The following is a 16,032-nucleotide window of genomic DNA, read 5'->3' as shown; positions in this document are numbered from 1 at the left end:
CACAGAATTATGTCCTTTTCTTTCCTTGCAATTCCCCAGTGCCCAGTTCAGTGCTATGCTGAGCCTAGCAGGTATTCAGTAAACACCACTGGCACGGTAAACAGAGTTCTCAGCACTCTGAAAAGGGAGACTGCTCATAATTACCAAAGGAGGTTTGAAAAAAAATCAGGCTTCTTGGATTCTGCATATATATATATATATATGCATATTATATATATATATGTATGTATTCATAGGAAAGAGACAGAGGTGATAGCCACAGAGATGAAAGGGCCTGCGAAGGGAAAGAATTAAGATATAGCCAGATGGGGGAAAACAGACCCGCAATAGAACAGGTTAATATACAAGAATCTATTGATTACCTTCCAGGCCCAAATGTATGAATACATTAATCTACTTTAGCATATTGCAGATAACATGGTGGTTCATGGATTTATGATCTCAGAGGTTTTACCACATGATATAGCCATGGGACATCTGTGTGTGTGTTCCAGAATGTTCCCAATGTCAACAAGATCAACGTAACAGTGCAGGCCTCAAAATGTACAATCTTTTGGTCTTTGGAACTTTTGATGGTGCTGCCATGGTCTTTCCCTCCTTCCAAACAAACTCCTCGTGAAGCCCACCTGGCATGGACGGTGCAGCCACTCACATTTGTCACTCAAACATTGACTGGAGAAAAGATGCAACATGCAGCACAAAGAGCTATGCCTGGGGGCTGGAGGGTCTGCACCGGTCTTGCCATCCTCCCAGGCCTCACTTTCCCAATCTGTAAAAGGGGACCATCAGCTGTGCAAGATCCCAGCACTTGGAAGGCAGAGGCAGGCAGATTTTTGTGAGTTCCAGGCCAGCTGGGGTTACAGGAAGATCAGTCTCTGTACCGCTCATTGGCCGAAATGAGGCTCCACTGTAACCAGGGGACCACTGGCATTGCTAGGCAGCAGTAGATGCTGGTAATGACCCAATGGGCAGCAGGGTCTCCTGGAATTTCTCAAGAAGGACAACTAGACTAGGGAGAAAAATTCTTTCCTATTCAACAATTTTTGACTTAAAAAACGACTATAAAACATCAGATCATCTTCCCTGTTGGGTTGTAAAGTAATCAGAACAAGTATATTAGGCAAGGTACCTTAGCTTAAGATCAATAGCTTCAAAATGACAAAGTTTCTGGATGGAGTCCCAGCTCCCCCATGTACTAGATGTGCAACTGCTACTGAGTCTTTAAGAAGCCTATGTCTGCTCATCAGCAATATGGGGTGAGAATAGGAAGGCATTATGAGGATCAAATGACAGTCTGGTGAGAGCTTGGCACATTGCCTGTCAGCTCTCAACATTAACAGTGATCATCATTAGTGTGTGGTATTTCCAAACACAGCTGAGAATATGCAAATAACCCAAATAGCACTCAAACAACTGAAGAGTGTCACAATGTACATGACTAACACTTGCATGCTAAACACTTCCTGTAATATATAGAATTTGTTTTCATACTGAACCCTTTGAATTCCATAAAATAAGGATCATCATCGCCACTTTCTATTCTATTCTTGCATTTATTTTTAGATTTTAAAAACTTTTAAATTACGTATATGTGTGCATGTCTGCATGTGGGCATATGCATGTAAGTGCAGGTGCTGGCAGAGGTGAGAGGTAGGATCCCCCCAGAGCTGGAGTTCCAGGCAGCGTGAGTCACTTGACTCGGGTACTGAGAACAAAGCCGGAGTCCTTCGCAAGAACAGTATGTGCTCTTAACCCCCGGGCCATCTCCTAGCCCTATTTTATTTTTGAGATAGGGTTTTGTGTAGGTAGGGTTGGACTTAAACTCACCGTGTAGCTGAGGATAGCCTTTAACCCTTGATCTTCATGCCTCTATTTCCCCAGTGCTATGATTACAGGCGTGTGCTACCATGTTCAGTTTACATGGTGTTGGGGATTGAATCTAGTTTGTCATGCATGCTAAGTAAGCATTCTACCAATGAATCAGCTTGAGGTTAGGGGGAGAGCTTCAGCAACACCCCCACCCCAAACGATAGGTCCACTGATCACCAGGGGAGTAATACTAGTTGGAGAGGAAGGGAAGGTGAAGTCTCACAGAGAAGGCGTTCCAGGGAGCTGCTGTCCACAATGACCCACTGTGGGGGTCAGAACACGCTAATATATGCAAAAGCCCTGATCACACACAACTCCACAGAAGAGTTCAATGATGTTCACTACACTATAAAGAAAAATCTAATTATACAAAATGTGTGCTTTATAAGACAGATGGGCATATAAGTGACACCTGAAAGGGTTACATTCCCGACAGACAATTCATCTATGTTGTTTACCTTGCAGTAATACATCAAGAACACACAGATGCTTAAAAGATGAGGCACTATTAAAGCTGGAATGAAAAGAGACGCCACCACCTAGTACAACCAGATGACTTTCTCTTGAATCTTTACTATCTTATTTTAACCCAGTGCTTTTATTTTTACTTTATTTTTTTTAAGAGACAGGGTTTCATTCTGCTGCTTAAGTTGGTCTCTAACTCCTGGTTGGTCTCAACTGATCCTCCTGCTTTTGCTGAGTAGCTGGGATTACAGGTATGTGCTACTGTGTTTGCTCACTGCTTGCTTGAGTTTCTATTTAGTCCCGAGGAAAGAGGTTCTTTACTTCGCTCTGCCTATTGGTTTGGAGTTGTGGCTTCTACACTTTAGCTGGTGCTGCTTTGAAAGGGCTCACAAATGAATTCTACCAGGTATTTTGAAGGAATGGATAGTAAAATAAAGATGTAAACATTATTTAAATACCAACAACTGGGGGGGAAAAGTCTTTGAGTGGCCTTCCTGGTACACGCAGCTGTCAGCTTGGGTTCCCAGTTTCTTGGCCAGAGCTGAGGCCGGCAACAGAAACAGGACACGTGTTCAGTTTTCGCCCAAATGCCCCTTACAGCTCCCTGCTTATAACCTTAGATCATTGCCCCTTGAAGTTAGATTTTGTTTTATGTCTATCCATATCATATTCGCTAGGTCCCATAAAAAGTGATTTCCAAGTCCCCAAATGAAGCTTATCAGAATCTGACTACTTGAAATGCAGTTAAGTCAAATTTGGAAAGATTTTAAAATGGGCATTTCAAATAGACAAAAATCGTAACGATGATGTCGTTAAACTACTCTTGATTTCTGGTTATGTGAGCAGGGACAATCCTCCAGAACTAGGAAGGAGGCCCTTTCGTGGCAGCCCATGCTCATCATGACCCAGCAGTGTCCAGACAACAGAGGCTACTACACTGAAAACAGAGGTGACTGTGAACCTACAGGCTAGGCTGGCCAGACTCAACAAACAGAGGCATAAAACACTCAGTTCTGCTTCAAATGCAGATAAATAAAAGATACACACACATGCGCACACATACACAGGCACAGATACACAGACACACACATGTATTTTTAAGTCCCATGTAATATTTAGGACACATTTCTATTGCAACATTATTTGTTATCTGAAATTCAAATGTACCAGAGTATCTCATATTTTATTTAACACCTCTACTCTTGGCTCTAGTCCCCTAGGAAATTTGGGCTATGTGGGAGGTGCAGACGAGTCGGGGCTTTAATTGCTAGCCTAAGAGGACAGCAATAGAATGGCACAGGACGGCCATCCTCCCTCCCTCCCTCCCTTCCTCCCTCCCACCCCTTCTGTAATTCTTCTCCAAGGAGGGTCTGTGGCTCTGGCCAACCCCACTCCAAGTCTGTCCTCTTCAGAAATAAAAACCTTCTCTGATTGCTCTGAGCCCTTTCTACCAACCTCACCTTCCCTTAGCACGTTTCCCACCCTGACTTTTCCCACGGGGCAGCATAAGGAAGGTATGTTGGAAACTTGGGAGAACTGGTTTGCTTCTATACACAATGGTTTTATCTGGTTTTGAACAGGTTTGGCGGGGCTCTTGAATGGAAGTTTCCTTTTCTCCCTCTTCCCCATAGAGCATCCTCTTCCACCCACTTACTGAGATGCCAAGAAGCATATTGGGCATAACTCTAAGACCTGAGTTAAGCCAAGGCTAAACCAGCATATTGCTTGCTTGGCAGATGATGTTGGGGACTCCACCCCAGGACGCTGTCCTGATTCTGGAAATGGAAGCCCTGATCCCTTCACTAAGACAGACTTCCGATTAGTAGTCTTTAGTGACCCACACGCTATAACGACAGAGATTTTATACAAACAGGGAAGAAGCCCTTGCTTTCTGGCTTCCAAGAATGTGCTTGCAGCCAAACATTTACGGCTAAGCTATAAATGCATAAGAAAATGGAAGAAACATTGACACAACAATAAAATGAGGGGGGTGGGTGATGCCACGATGCAATCTGTTATCATTTGGTGCCGGGAAAATTAATTTTTGAAGGCATTTCATTTAACTTTGCAATATTTTGCAGTCTGACAGTTTGATGCTGGCAACTTTTTATTTTCTCTCTTTCCCTCAACCCTAAGGATGGTTGGTAGGGGCAGAGTGAGTTTCATATAATAGCTCCAGAGGAGGTGATCTCTGCTCTGGACTGAGGCAAGCAGAAGTTACTGCTGGCTATAGTTAGAATCCTTCCACCAAAACATCGACTTCAGGGATCCAAAACGTGACTTCCAAAAGGCTAATATGTGTTACCTTCCAGAGCAAGGCACCGGGGTGGGCTGGACGACCAGATAAGGTTGTGTAAGCACTCAAGGTACTCAGATCCCTCGAGTTTAAATCCAGGGAAGCAGCGGTAGGCAATCACAGTCCCCACAGGGAAGGAGGTCTGGAACTCGGAGATGTTCACGTAGCCATTGGAAGAGGCTAGGGGTCTCAGACAGCCTGTGGAATGTGGAAGAAAAGGGGAAGGGTTTCACTTGGCTGTCTTTGCACAGATAAAACTCAAATGGAACACTGGGACTCTTCAGGAGTGCCTCAAAGCAGAAAAGGGCATTGTGGCATGGGCTGCGTGGACAGATGCTGGCTTTCTATCTGAAGTGGCACCAACAGGATCAGATAAGGGGTTAGGAGTGAGGGAGGGTGAGTGGGATACGGACTGGCACATCCCCAGCCACATGGTTCTGGCCCCGATCCAATGTTAGCATCATTTGGTGGGCTTTTACAAATCACTGATGCTCGGGCCCCATGCCCAGGGTCATTATATGTTCAGAAAGTCCCCCAAGTCATCCTAAGGTCTATCAGGACCACTGGGGAGCCCTAGGAGGAAACACACACTCCAGTGGCTCTGTGGGTCAGTGGCTTGGCCAGGTTACATTCCAAACAGTTATGGAATAGAATCCCGACTAAGCTGGTACCACTGGACTTCCAAGAATCTAGCTTTGTTTGAGATGAAATAGGTTAGGAATTCTGTAGTGTGGTAGTTCTCAAACTCAAGCATGCCCCGAAGAGACTGATGGACACGGACTCTGGGTCATGCTCAGGGCTTTTGTCTCAGCAGGTCTCTCTGGAACTCAAGGATCTGCATGGTTAATGTCCAAGTGCTGGTGTGGAGAGGGCCCCACACAGCAGTACGGCCTTACAGTGGGCCCTGCACCAAGCAGAACACTGCTTGAGCTATAAGAGTGCATGTGGGACCTGGATCCTGTATCCTTATTTCTAAATCGCTGGCTTTCTTCAGATCCTGAAGCCTGTTCAGTCAGGTAGAACACTCCCAGGTGCACAGAACTCGGCTGTGTGAGTTTTTCCTGCTATCACTGAATTTTACTGTCTCCAGTAATGTCGCCGGAGGGCATAATGACATTGCAGAGGTGGTATTTTCTAGGGGGCAAGTATGTGTGTAAAGTAAGTAATTTATAATGAAAACACCTGCTTTCCCTTCCAGTCGCCAGACACAGTGTGTTTGTAGTCCATGCACAATGGCAGACAGCCAAACCCTCTTCCAGAGCTGGCTTTGTTAGAAACTCTGTCTTAAGGAACTCTCTCAGCAAGTTGCTGTGTAGTGTCTGTGTATCAGAAGAAAGGCAGCAGCGGTGTGGAACTTAAGGAGGCACACACTGTCAGGACTGTACGGTCCCCACCCTGCACTCCTGTGCCTTAGGCCACTGGAGTCCATATTTGAGCAGGCCCCAGTCCAGAGCTAGTCAGGATGGACTAGACTCAAAAAGGTAGAACTCAACATCTTTTTACTCTGTCTCGTGGTCTTAGACTGTTTGGGGCCTTTTTTCTCTTTCATGTGTGTATGTATAATGTGTGTACGTGTTTGTGATGACACACACGTGTGGAGGCTACAGATCGGTGTCCGGTGTCTTCCTCTGTCATTTTTTATTTTTTGGTTTTGTTTTTGAGACAGAGTCTCTCATTGTGCCTGGGGCTCACTGTTTTGGCTCAGCTGGCAGGATGGTGAGCCCAAACATCTGCCTGTCTCTGCACTCCCAGCGCTGGCATTACAGAAATTTACTGTCACACTCAACTTTTACACAGAAGCTGAGGATCCGAACTTGGGTCCTCATTACTTACTGTGGTAGGGTGGTAGGCACTTTACCTTGAGTGATCGCTCTAGTCCCCTAAATATTCATTTTTCCTGAGCTGGAAATTGGTAATGTTTATGCCAAAAGTAAGTGTGAGGGGTGGGGATGTAGGGGATAGGAATCAGGAATAAAACAGAATCAATAACTGAGAAAAAAAGAGATAAGCTGATTAACACGAAACAAGGGAATGTACTAGAGCATTTACATGCAGTTCGGGTGAGAGGGCACAAGCAATTGGGTCCGCTCCTCTTCCCAAGAAGGAATTGGAACAACAAGATACTTGTGTGAAGCCATTTTTTTCCCAAATAAAAACTGACTCCAACCCATGGTGGGCAGATGCATGTAGACATTGCTCTCTGAAACATAAAGTACCCACCAAAAAAACGGCCTTTGAGCAGCCTGCCCTCCGCTCCTCATGAGGAAATGGCAGGAGGTGTAATTCATACAGTTAATCAGAGCCAAGAGGGAAGGTATGTTCACTCTTGGTTGGAGACAACCCATCCTAAATAGAAGGGTGGAAAGACGGGTTTCAACTCAATAGCTCAATGGGATTTCCATTTGCACTTCTAGGTAATAGAGAAAAAACTTAGGCTGAAGCCCCTGACCTACAGAGGCAAATAAAAGTTATAGACTGAAATGTCACTGTAAGAGCCAATTATAATCCCCTAGGGGACTTGAAGAGGTGCCAGGCTGAGACAACTCGGAATACTACTTTCCTGCTGCACCAGCTGGGCGGCTAAGAGAAAGCTGGTACAGTGGCAGCTGGCAGGACTCGGCCTCCCGTGCAGTGAGGTACAGGGTAGGCTGAGGTCATGGCATAGGCAGGGCACCTCCTCTATGGGATGGAGGGCTGTGAGGAGGAATGATAGCAGGACCTGGGCACGTGGCACTGTTTGGAGTAGCAAATCTCTTAAGAACAGCCAGTCAGGAGTGGGCCTGGTGATGCAGGTCTGTAATCCTAGGTATCTGGGAGATTGAGGCAGGAGGACTGAAAATTTAAGGCGTATCTGGGTTAGCATGTGAGTTCATGGCCAGCCTGGACAACTTAGTGAGGCCTTAGAAAAAAATTAGAAGTAAAAAGAACGGGAGGGGATTATAGCTTGGAGGAAGAGCAGGTACCTAGCATGTACAAGAGACCCTGGATTCAAACCTCAGCAGAAATAAATGAATAAAAACAAAAAGAATAGCCAGCCGGATCTCTTGCTGTCTGAGGAGCAATTTGAGGAAAGCATGGGGAGCCATAGAGAACAGACAGAGCAACTGGAAAGCACATAGTCGAATTCTTTAAAATGATATCGTGAGTGGTCATTATGGAAAAAGAATCCTAAGGATGCATGCTACAGGTCAGAGATACAAAGGAACACAAAAAGAATGAGCGGGGAAAGAGAAAGATGTGTGGGAAACGGGCAGGAAGTGGCTAGAGTTTGAAGAGTTTTCTTCACATGACTTCCACTGTGCTGCGGAGATCTGGAATGAATCAGTGGCTAATGGAGTTTATTTCAACAGGGAGCCCAACCAGGAGCCAGCTGCTTGTTTTGTAGACAGTCTCTGAACAGATAACTAAATCCCATGTCTCCTTTAGGACAGGCTAGAGATACACAGGCCGTAAAACAGGGAACGTGATGGCTGCGCTGTCTCTGTCCTCCCAACTCTAAAGCTTTTGTTCCTTCACGGGGTCATGACTCTTAAGCTCGCATGTAAGAAAACAATTTATTTCCGATGATGGGCCACACAAAGCAATATCAGAGCCTGCCAGTTGTGATTTCCAAGCACAAAGTTAACATTCATCTCAACTTGAACATGCCAGAGCTTTAGGAGCAAATGTGACTGCCCTCCTTCTCTCTCAAATGCTGAATTATGCGCTGGCTTCTTGGTCCTTTGGTCTGAGTCACATGTCAAAAATAAAATCAGAATTAATGTGAACTTGAGGGCTTATTTTCAGAAACAGGGCCCTCTCTGTACGTTGGCTGGGGCAAATTTAAAAAATGCAAGAGGATAAATATTCACTGTGTGGTTTGGATGAAACTTGAATTTGATTATTTTTCTGCTCTTTATGCATTATAAAAAGGGATAACATTATAAAGAGAAAATAGCATCTGTAAGATGGCTTACTGTAGTCTTACTGCTACTGAAATAAGTATAAACACCCTGTTATTTCTATGAAGTACACAATAGCTCATCTCTGTGTTCATAGCCCAGTTACAAGTCTCCTAATCCATTTTTACTTATTATTGTTGTGTATGTGCATGAATGATACATGTGTGTAGGCATATGTGCCACAGCCCACAACTTTTGGCAGTTGGTTTTCTCCTTCCACCTTTGTGTGGGCTCCAGGGATAGAACTCAGATTGTCAGGCTTGCATGGCACGTGCCTTTACCCACTGCATGGTCTTACTAGCCTGTGTCCTAATTTTTAAACTACCTTTGATTTTCTAGAAGAAAGGGGATATCCAACATATGAAGAGCTCTTTTCTGTTCATACTGGGAAATTTACGTATATGGAGCTGAGTCTTTGTAAGGAGTGATGATAGAGATTTCAAGAGTGGTCACAGGAGGACAAAGGGTCACCCATGTGGGATGGCTTTGAATTTTCCCGCCATTGTCTCTGTTGCTGTGTTAGAGAACCATGTACATAGTCTACAGTGAAGCCCATAACAAGAAGAGCTGATGACAGTGGTTCCCAACCCATACCTTGACAGATGGGCAGATTATCCCATGTCCCATCATCACGACATAATGAAACCAGGTTGTACAGGTCAGGGTACCGGATCTTGAATCCCTCATGACAGGTGATCATTAACTTATCTCCATGTCTATACGTCTTGTTATGAATCTCAGCATCTTCAATTTGGGGGATACGGCAGTCTGCAAGTGTATAAAAGATAAACATTACTTTTTGCAATTTAAAATGCTTAACTGCTTTACAATGAAATTCTTACTTTCAGACCTGATCTCACCTTACACAGTCTGACACATGATACCTTACTCGTCACCAGGCTTAGGTGATGGCGAACAAGTTCCATAGCCTGCTTCACAGGAGGAATAGGAAGAAGGACCCAGCATGGAGGGACCTTGCCACAGAAAGAATTTTACTGCCTGTGATATACACTGTACAGTTGATCTTCCGAATAATTTTAGAAATAAATGAAGAAAGACAAGAATGAGCTGTATTTGGGGAATGTGTATAATCTGGTAATCTGTCAGGCTGGTCATTGTAACCAGCAGGATTGTACAGGGGCTGGACTATGGCTGTGTTTGCCACCAGCATTTTCCATCTACCTCCTGTGCTCTTAAAAGGATAATAGAAGCAGTTGTGACAACACACATAAGACCTGAGCAAGCTCAAGCCAAAAGGGGGATGTAGGCAAGAATTCCTATACCTAGCCGAGGAGCTACAGGCAACTGATAGTGGCTGGGAGAAGAAGGGTTAGTTTTCTTTTAGTGTGTAGCCTCTGATAGGATAACCATGCTCCAATGGATGGTCACACAATTAAAAGTAATAAGCAGTACAAACTGGACTCGAGAGGCTAAAAAATGTGGAAATAAAGTTAGGTGGGTAAGAAAAGTGAGGGATCAGGGAGGAGTTGGAGGACAGTATGAACACGATCAAAATATGATACTGTCAGAGAATTAAAATAAAAAAGGGATAGTAGACCATCACACACGCTTGCCAACCTTCCAAAGGCTCAGGGCAGCTAGACAGCTGTGTCCTCAAATGGAGTAGAGTAGACTGTGTGTGAACAGGATGATGATAAGGAGATGCAGGAGAGGGATAGATGAGCAGCAAGGAGCCCACACAGCAAACTGACAAAAGACACACCAGAGTGGGAAATGATGTCTGCTTCTAAATGCATCTACTTCCAGCTTGCTGTGTACAGACCCTGTGCCCCTGTGTGTGAACAGGATGATGATAAGGAGATGCAGGAGAGGGATAGATGAGCAGCAAGGAGCCCACACAGCAAACTGACAAAAGACACACCAGAGTGGGAAATGATGTCTGCTTCTAAATGCATCTACTTCCAGCTTGCTGTACAGACCCTGTGCCCCTCACCATCATGTTGGGATCCTGCTCATTCTACCTGCTGCCCCACCCATCTGGCTTAGGGTACTCTGATCACACAGTTTTTCTCGTCTCTCATGGCACACCTCTGTTTAAATGTTTTGAATTTTATGCATTTTTCTTAGCATTGGGATTAAAGCCAGGACTTGGAGCCTGCTAGGTAAATGCTCTATCCCTGAGCTTTATCACAAGCCCCACTAAGTGTTTCTGCTCTTACACGCATATAGGTTTCTAAATATGACCTGTAGATAGGTTATACTCCAAATTTCTGAATTCTTGATTTTTTTTTAAATAAGGAAAAAAAAATATAAGGATAGTACTTTTCTAATCAGAAACCTTCTCCAGAAATTATTTGGTGCTTTAAATGATGCTGGCGTCTCAGCTACTCCAACAGTCTTCTGAATGCACAGTAAGCTGGAATACTACTAGTAAGATTTGAGATGCTTAAGCTTAGAACCATCAGTGCTGAGGTGCTGAGCCTGGGAGCGCCGAGCAGATAGAAAGGAAGGAGGGCACAGTGGCTGGCTGGCTGGGTGGATGACTCTGGTGTTTGTGAGCTTTGCTGCTTTACAAAGGACCCATCAAGGGAGTGATGGGATCAGGCTGGGTTCACTGGGAGCAGTGTGAGATCTGATACCACAGACTCTGAAAATCAGAGCATGGGCAATGGGGAAGACACGGGCAGTGAGGGTCTCCCTGAAAGTCGGGGAGTGAGGAGCAGAGGACATACACTGTGGATCATCAGGTACATCTTTACCCAGCATTTGCCTCTGTGAGTCACTTTGACATTCCCAGTCCCAGACCTATGCCTATACTTGGCAAAGAAGAAATACAGAGGGACACCACCTGGAGCTCTGCAGAACCCTGCAGCGCACAGCCCTCAGAGCCTGGTGAGCTGGCTTCTGGCACAGCCTGGTGTCCTCCGGACAGCTGTCATCAGGTCTTCCTGTGGCCCCTGGAGTTCTACCTACAGTCTTGACTGGAGACCTGTCCTCTAATTTCAATTTTATCTTAGTTTTCTACATAAGCCAGAAAGGAGTATCTTGACTGTTCAAATTGAACCAATAGTGTCTGAGCTAAAATAGCTGAATTTCTCTCGTCAACCCCAGAACAGTCCTGACTGGAGTCACAAGATAATTGACAGTGCTTTGTGCACTGCTGCTGCCTTCTTCTTAATGGAAAACGTGAATTATGCTTTTTTCAATGGCACTTGGCAGAAATAATTCATAGCAAATAAAAACACATTTATCAAGGCATCTGTCTGTAAAATCTTAGCTGTAAATTGTTCCTGAGGTGGTAATTTATGTCTAAACTATTTTCATGGTGAACTTAAAATGTCTTCAAGAATTAACTGGCATAGTCAGGAGGTGGTCAGTTTGGGGTGTAAAGTCAATGGACAGTGTCCACTTGGACATCATAGGCATGTGGACACTGGCTGGCCAAGGGCAGCAGCACCCAGTCATTGATCTCAGGGTTGATTTCTCAGCCTGTGCTGAGATTAGTGTGAAACTGTTTGGCCTCCAAATTAGAATCATGTTTATACAAGCAGGGGTAGGGGGTCTACTTCAGGGGAGATTATATATATACACTGGTCAGAAAAGAGTCTGCACAGGGTTGACACAGCACCAATTCAATAAATGGGAGGCCACACAGCAACTGGGCAGTAAGTGCTTTAGAATTCAAGCTCACCAAGGTGGAGATGGGCAGGGATGTATCCTAGGAACAAAGGAAAGGCTAGCACACACCAGCTCTACAAAAACTCGCTTTAACAGAGGGAAAACTATCCGCATTCTCTCTGATTTTCATGCACACTGTGCAGCGCCTACTTCTCTCTGAAGGTCAGAAGATGACAGCTGGACTAAGTATCCTGCCTCAACAAGCTTCGTGATGGTAAATAACCTCCTTTCTAGGAAAAGAATCCAGGATCTTTAGTATCTGAGAATGTGTGATCATCATCAGTGCTGATGTTAGTTTCACAAAGAAATACAGATGTTCCCTGGCTTACAATGGAACCACATCCAGAGGAGCTGGCTGTAAATTGCAATCATTAAAAGCTGAAAATGGCTTAGTCAGTAAAGTGCTTGTAGGAATAAGGACCTGAGTTCGATTCCTAGAACCAACATTAAGAAAACCTAGGTGTGGTGCTGCACACTTGTAATCCCAGTGCTTAGGAGGCAGAGACAGGTGGATCCCTAGGGCTCACTGTCCAGCCAGCCTAGCCTAATGAGTGTGCTCCAGGCCAATGAGAGATCCTGTCTCAAAAAATGAGATAGCATTGCTCAGGTATGACATTTGGGGCTGTCATGTAGCCTCCACACACCTGTACACATACATGCATGCACACCCTCTCTCAACATACATGTGCACACATACAAAGCTAAAAATGTATTAAATATACCTAACCTGCAGAACCTCCTAGCTTAGTTGCATAGTAGTGTCGGTCAGGTCCCCTCATGATCCTGTTGCTAACTGGAAACTAAAGTTTGCTGTCACAGCCCAGCACTGAAACTGAATATTGTGCCATGTATCTCTAACTCAGGAAAGAATAAAATTGAGACTGTGAAGGAGGTTTCTTCTGAATGTGCATTGCTTTTACATCATGGTAAAGTCGAAACATTATTAAGGTGAACCATTGCTAAGTCAGAGTCTGTTTGCAACGCTATTTTCTACAGTGTAAATTCATTCAGGCAGAAAGAACTTTTAAAAGCCACTTCAAACATATCATTACCAAAGACCAGAAGAAGCATTCATCAATATCTGATTCTGTCATGTAGAATCCAGCATCAATTAGAACTTAGGTATATGAGGCCTAAGTGGCTACTCCAGGATGTAACCCGAGGCATATCAAAGGTTTCCATTCAGTAAACCAGTGGGAACCAGCCCACTGCTGTACACTACTTCAATGGGGATTTGGTAATGAACACACAAAAGAAGGCAGTATCACACAATTATATCCAGGTACAAAGTAATTTATCAGATTAGTTTGCAGAGAGCACAGTCTTAAGGAATGGGGCAGGTATAGAACACATCAAAGAAAGTTTCAAGATATGCCCCACATTGCATTTACGTAGATATTGGTCAAGACATCCCTTGGTGCTTGGCATGATAGGCCTTAACATAAATGACAGAATGTATGAATTCCAGTTGGAGGGGGTTGGGAGGGGCCAGTGGGGAAGGGGGTATAAAGATGATTAAGATGTTCTGTATCAAATACACAAAAATTCAATAAAAATTTACAAAAGATTGGCATACATATGGCTCATAATCAGCGTTAATATCTTAAGGGCAATGAAGGTCTTACTGTAAAAAGAAGTTGCCTTAAATTTCAATGAAACTGGCATTTGTAAGTCTAACTTATTCATCCAGCTGTTCATTCATCCATTCAGTGACTACCGAGCCCATACTCTAGGCCCAGCATGCTTAGGTGCTGGGGATGAGGAAGAAAGTCACCATCTCCACTCTGACAGCACTTGCATAGAGGGAGGCTGCTAACAGAAAAATTAAGAGTCAAATGAGCTAGAAAATAACAGGCAAGTCTCGCCACTGTGACGAGCACATAATAAGGTGATGAGGTAGAGACTGGCTTGGGGACTCATTTAATTTGAGCAGACAGGCAAGGGGCCTCTGAGGAAACAACATTTATTAAGCTGAGACCTAAACGACAACAAGGATCCAATTACACGTGGATCAGGCAGCGGAACGGCTAGCCCAAAGGCCAGAAAGAGCTTAGTGTCCTGAAGTACACACAGGAGGGAAGGGCTGTGTGCTGGGAACACAGTGGCCAACAGGGGAGGCAAGGCCCAGATCATGCCAGGCCTGGTAGATTAAGACAGGGAGTTGTGCCTTGATATCAATGGGATGGGAATTTATTGGAGCAGTGAAGGATTAACTTTGGCCAAAGGCATGGCTCTGCCCTCAAGTCCTGGAAGATAACCTCTAAGTTCTTGGAGTGTCCTGCCTGAGATAAAACATCTCTGCTTACTCGACGGCTTTAGGCGTGCTACCTAGTCTTAAGTGATTTGGACCACCCAGTAAGAGTTCACCTCTGGGGGTACTGACCAATGTCAGCCATGCAGTGGTCAGCTGTACCTACCTGACAGGATCCTGATAAACTCTGGATACTAAAGCTTGGGTGAGTCTCCCTGGTTGTGGATATGTCGTGTGTACCGTAATACATGGTTGCTTGAAGAAACGGGCAATTTCTGCATGGCTCTACTGTTACTTCTGCCAGGTGGCTCCTGTATCCTGTCTTACATAATTCATCCTTTGGGTGATTTTAACCTGTGTCTTTTCACCGCAACACACCTTATCCATGCAGATAATAGTTTAAGTTCTGTGAGTCCTATGGAATTACTGAACTTGAGTGTGGAGATCTCCAGACCTGCAGATGGTGTCAGAATGAAGTCTTAGGGTTCTGACTTTGTACCATTGGATCCTTTTATCATTTGCTATCCACTGGCCTTCAGAATCACTCTGTTGTTCTAACACAAATCAGAGAATGTTCGGGCCACTAGTTTATTCAGGATCAGCTATAGGAGTTGAAAGGAATCAGCCCAGGCAAATGAGATCATCAGAGACCATCACCATGGAGCAGGGCAAAGGAGAGGTGGCAGCTGGGGCTTTTCAGAAGGGAGCTGACTGAAGAGAGAGGCTGCTTAGAGGAAGGGGCATTGCCTTATAACCAGAGCTGTTCAGGCTGTTCCTTTCTTCTTCTTCTTTTTTAACTTTTGAGATAAAATACTTTTATTTTTATTTAGGCAAATGAGATCATCAGAGACCATCACCATGGAGCAGGGCAAAGGAGAGGTGGCAGCTGGGGCTTTTCAGAAGGGAGCTGACTGAAGAGAGAGGCTGCTTAGAGGAAGGGGCATTGCCTTATAACCAGAGCTGTTCAGGCTGTTCCTTTCTTCTTCTTCTTTTTTAACTTTTGAGATAAAATACTTTTATTTTTATTTATTTTATTTATTTTTTTAGAAGAAGCATTTCAGTGTATTACCTGCATGTATGTAAGTGCACCCATGTCGTGCAATGCTGTGAACGTCAGAAGAGGCCATCAGATACCCTGGAACTGGAGTTACAGATGGTTGTTAGCTGCTATGTGGGTGCTTGGAACTGAACCTGGATTCTCTGCAAGAGCACCCAGTGCTCTTCACAGTTGAGCCATGTCCCCAGCCCCTGACTCATAAATACAACTTTAAACCCCCATGTAGAACTTGCTTATATCAACAGGAGGCTATGCACCTATGCTGAACCCTTTGGGAAGTGGGGAATGAATATCCCATTAAATTATGAAGACTCTTTTGAATCATGAATTCATTCAATATTGAATTCCATGACCCTAGAACAATCTTGACGTGCAAAATGCACTTGTTATATGTTTTTTCAAACTGAATTGGACATTCTCAGGTATAGCAATACACGTGGAAAAAAATAGGGTTCTTGAGAGGAGGAGATACTGAACACACTGGGTATCTCAGATGGGGCAATTACTGAAAAAT

The 16,032-nt window shown here is 44.4% G+C and overlaps 1 protein-coding gene across 2 annotated transcripts in view; it reads right to left on the bottom strand.

The window, feature by feature from the left end:
* Nucleotides 1-16,032, bottom strand: part of Susd4 (sushi domain containing 4) — a 136,644-nt gene that overhangs the window by 32,831 nt on the left and 87,781 nt on the right. For both annotated transcript variants that reach the window (XM_008823745.2, XM_008823747.2), the window contains exons 4-5: nucleotides 9,166-9,339; nucleotides 4,640-4,828 (exon numbers count right to left, since the gene is read on the bottom strand). In XM_008823745.2, the coding sequence (XP_008821967.1) occupies nucleotides 4,640-4,828; nucleotides 9,166-9,339 (363 nt within the window). The remainder of the gene's footprint in view (nucleotides 1-4,639; nucleotides 4,829-9,165; nucleotides 9,340-16,032) is intronic.

This window comes from Nannospalax galili, unplaced genomic scaffold (assembly GCF_000622305.1).
Source record: "Nannospalax galili isolate Female #2095 unplaced genomic scaffold, S.galili_v1.0 scaffold368, whole genome shotgun sequence".
In the NCBI taxonomy this organism is placed as follows: domain Eukaryota; kingdom Metazoa; phylum Chordata; class Mammalia; order Rodentia; family Spalacidae; genus Nannospalax; species Nannospalax galili.
Note: the sequence above shows the minus strand (reverse complement) of the source record. Positions and strands in the feature narration are given on the sequence as shown.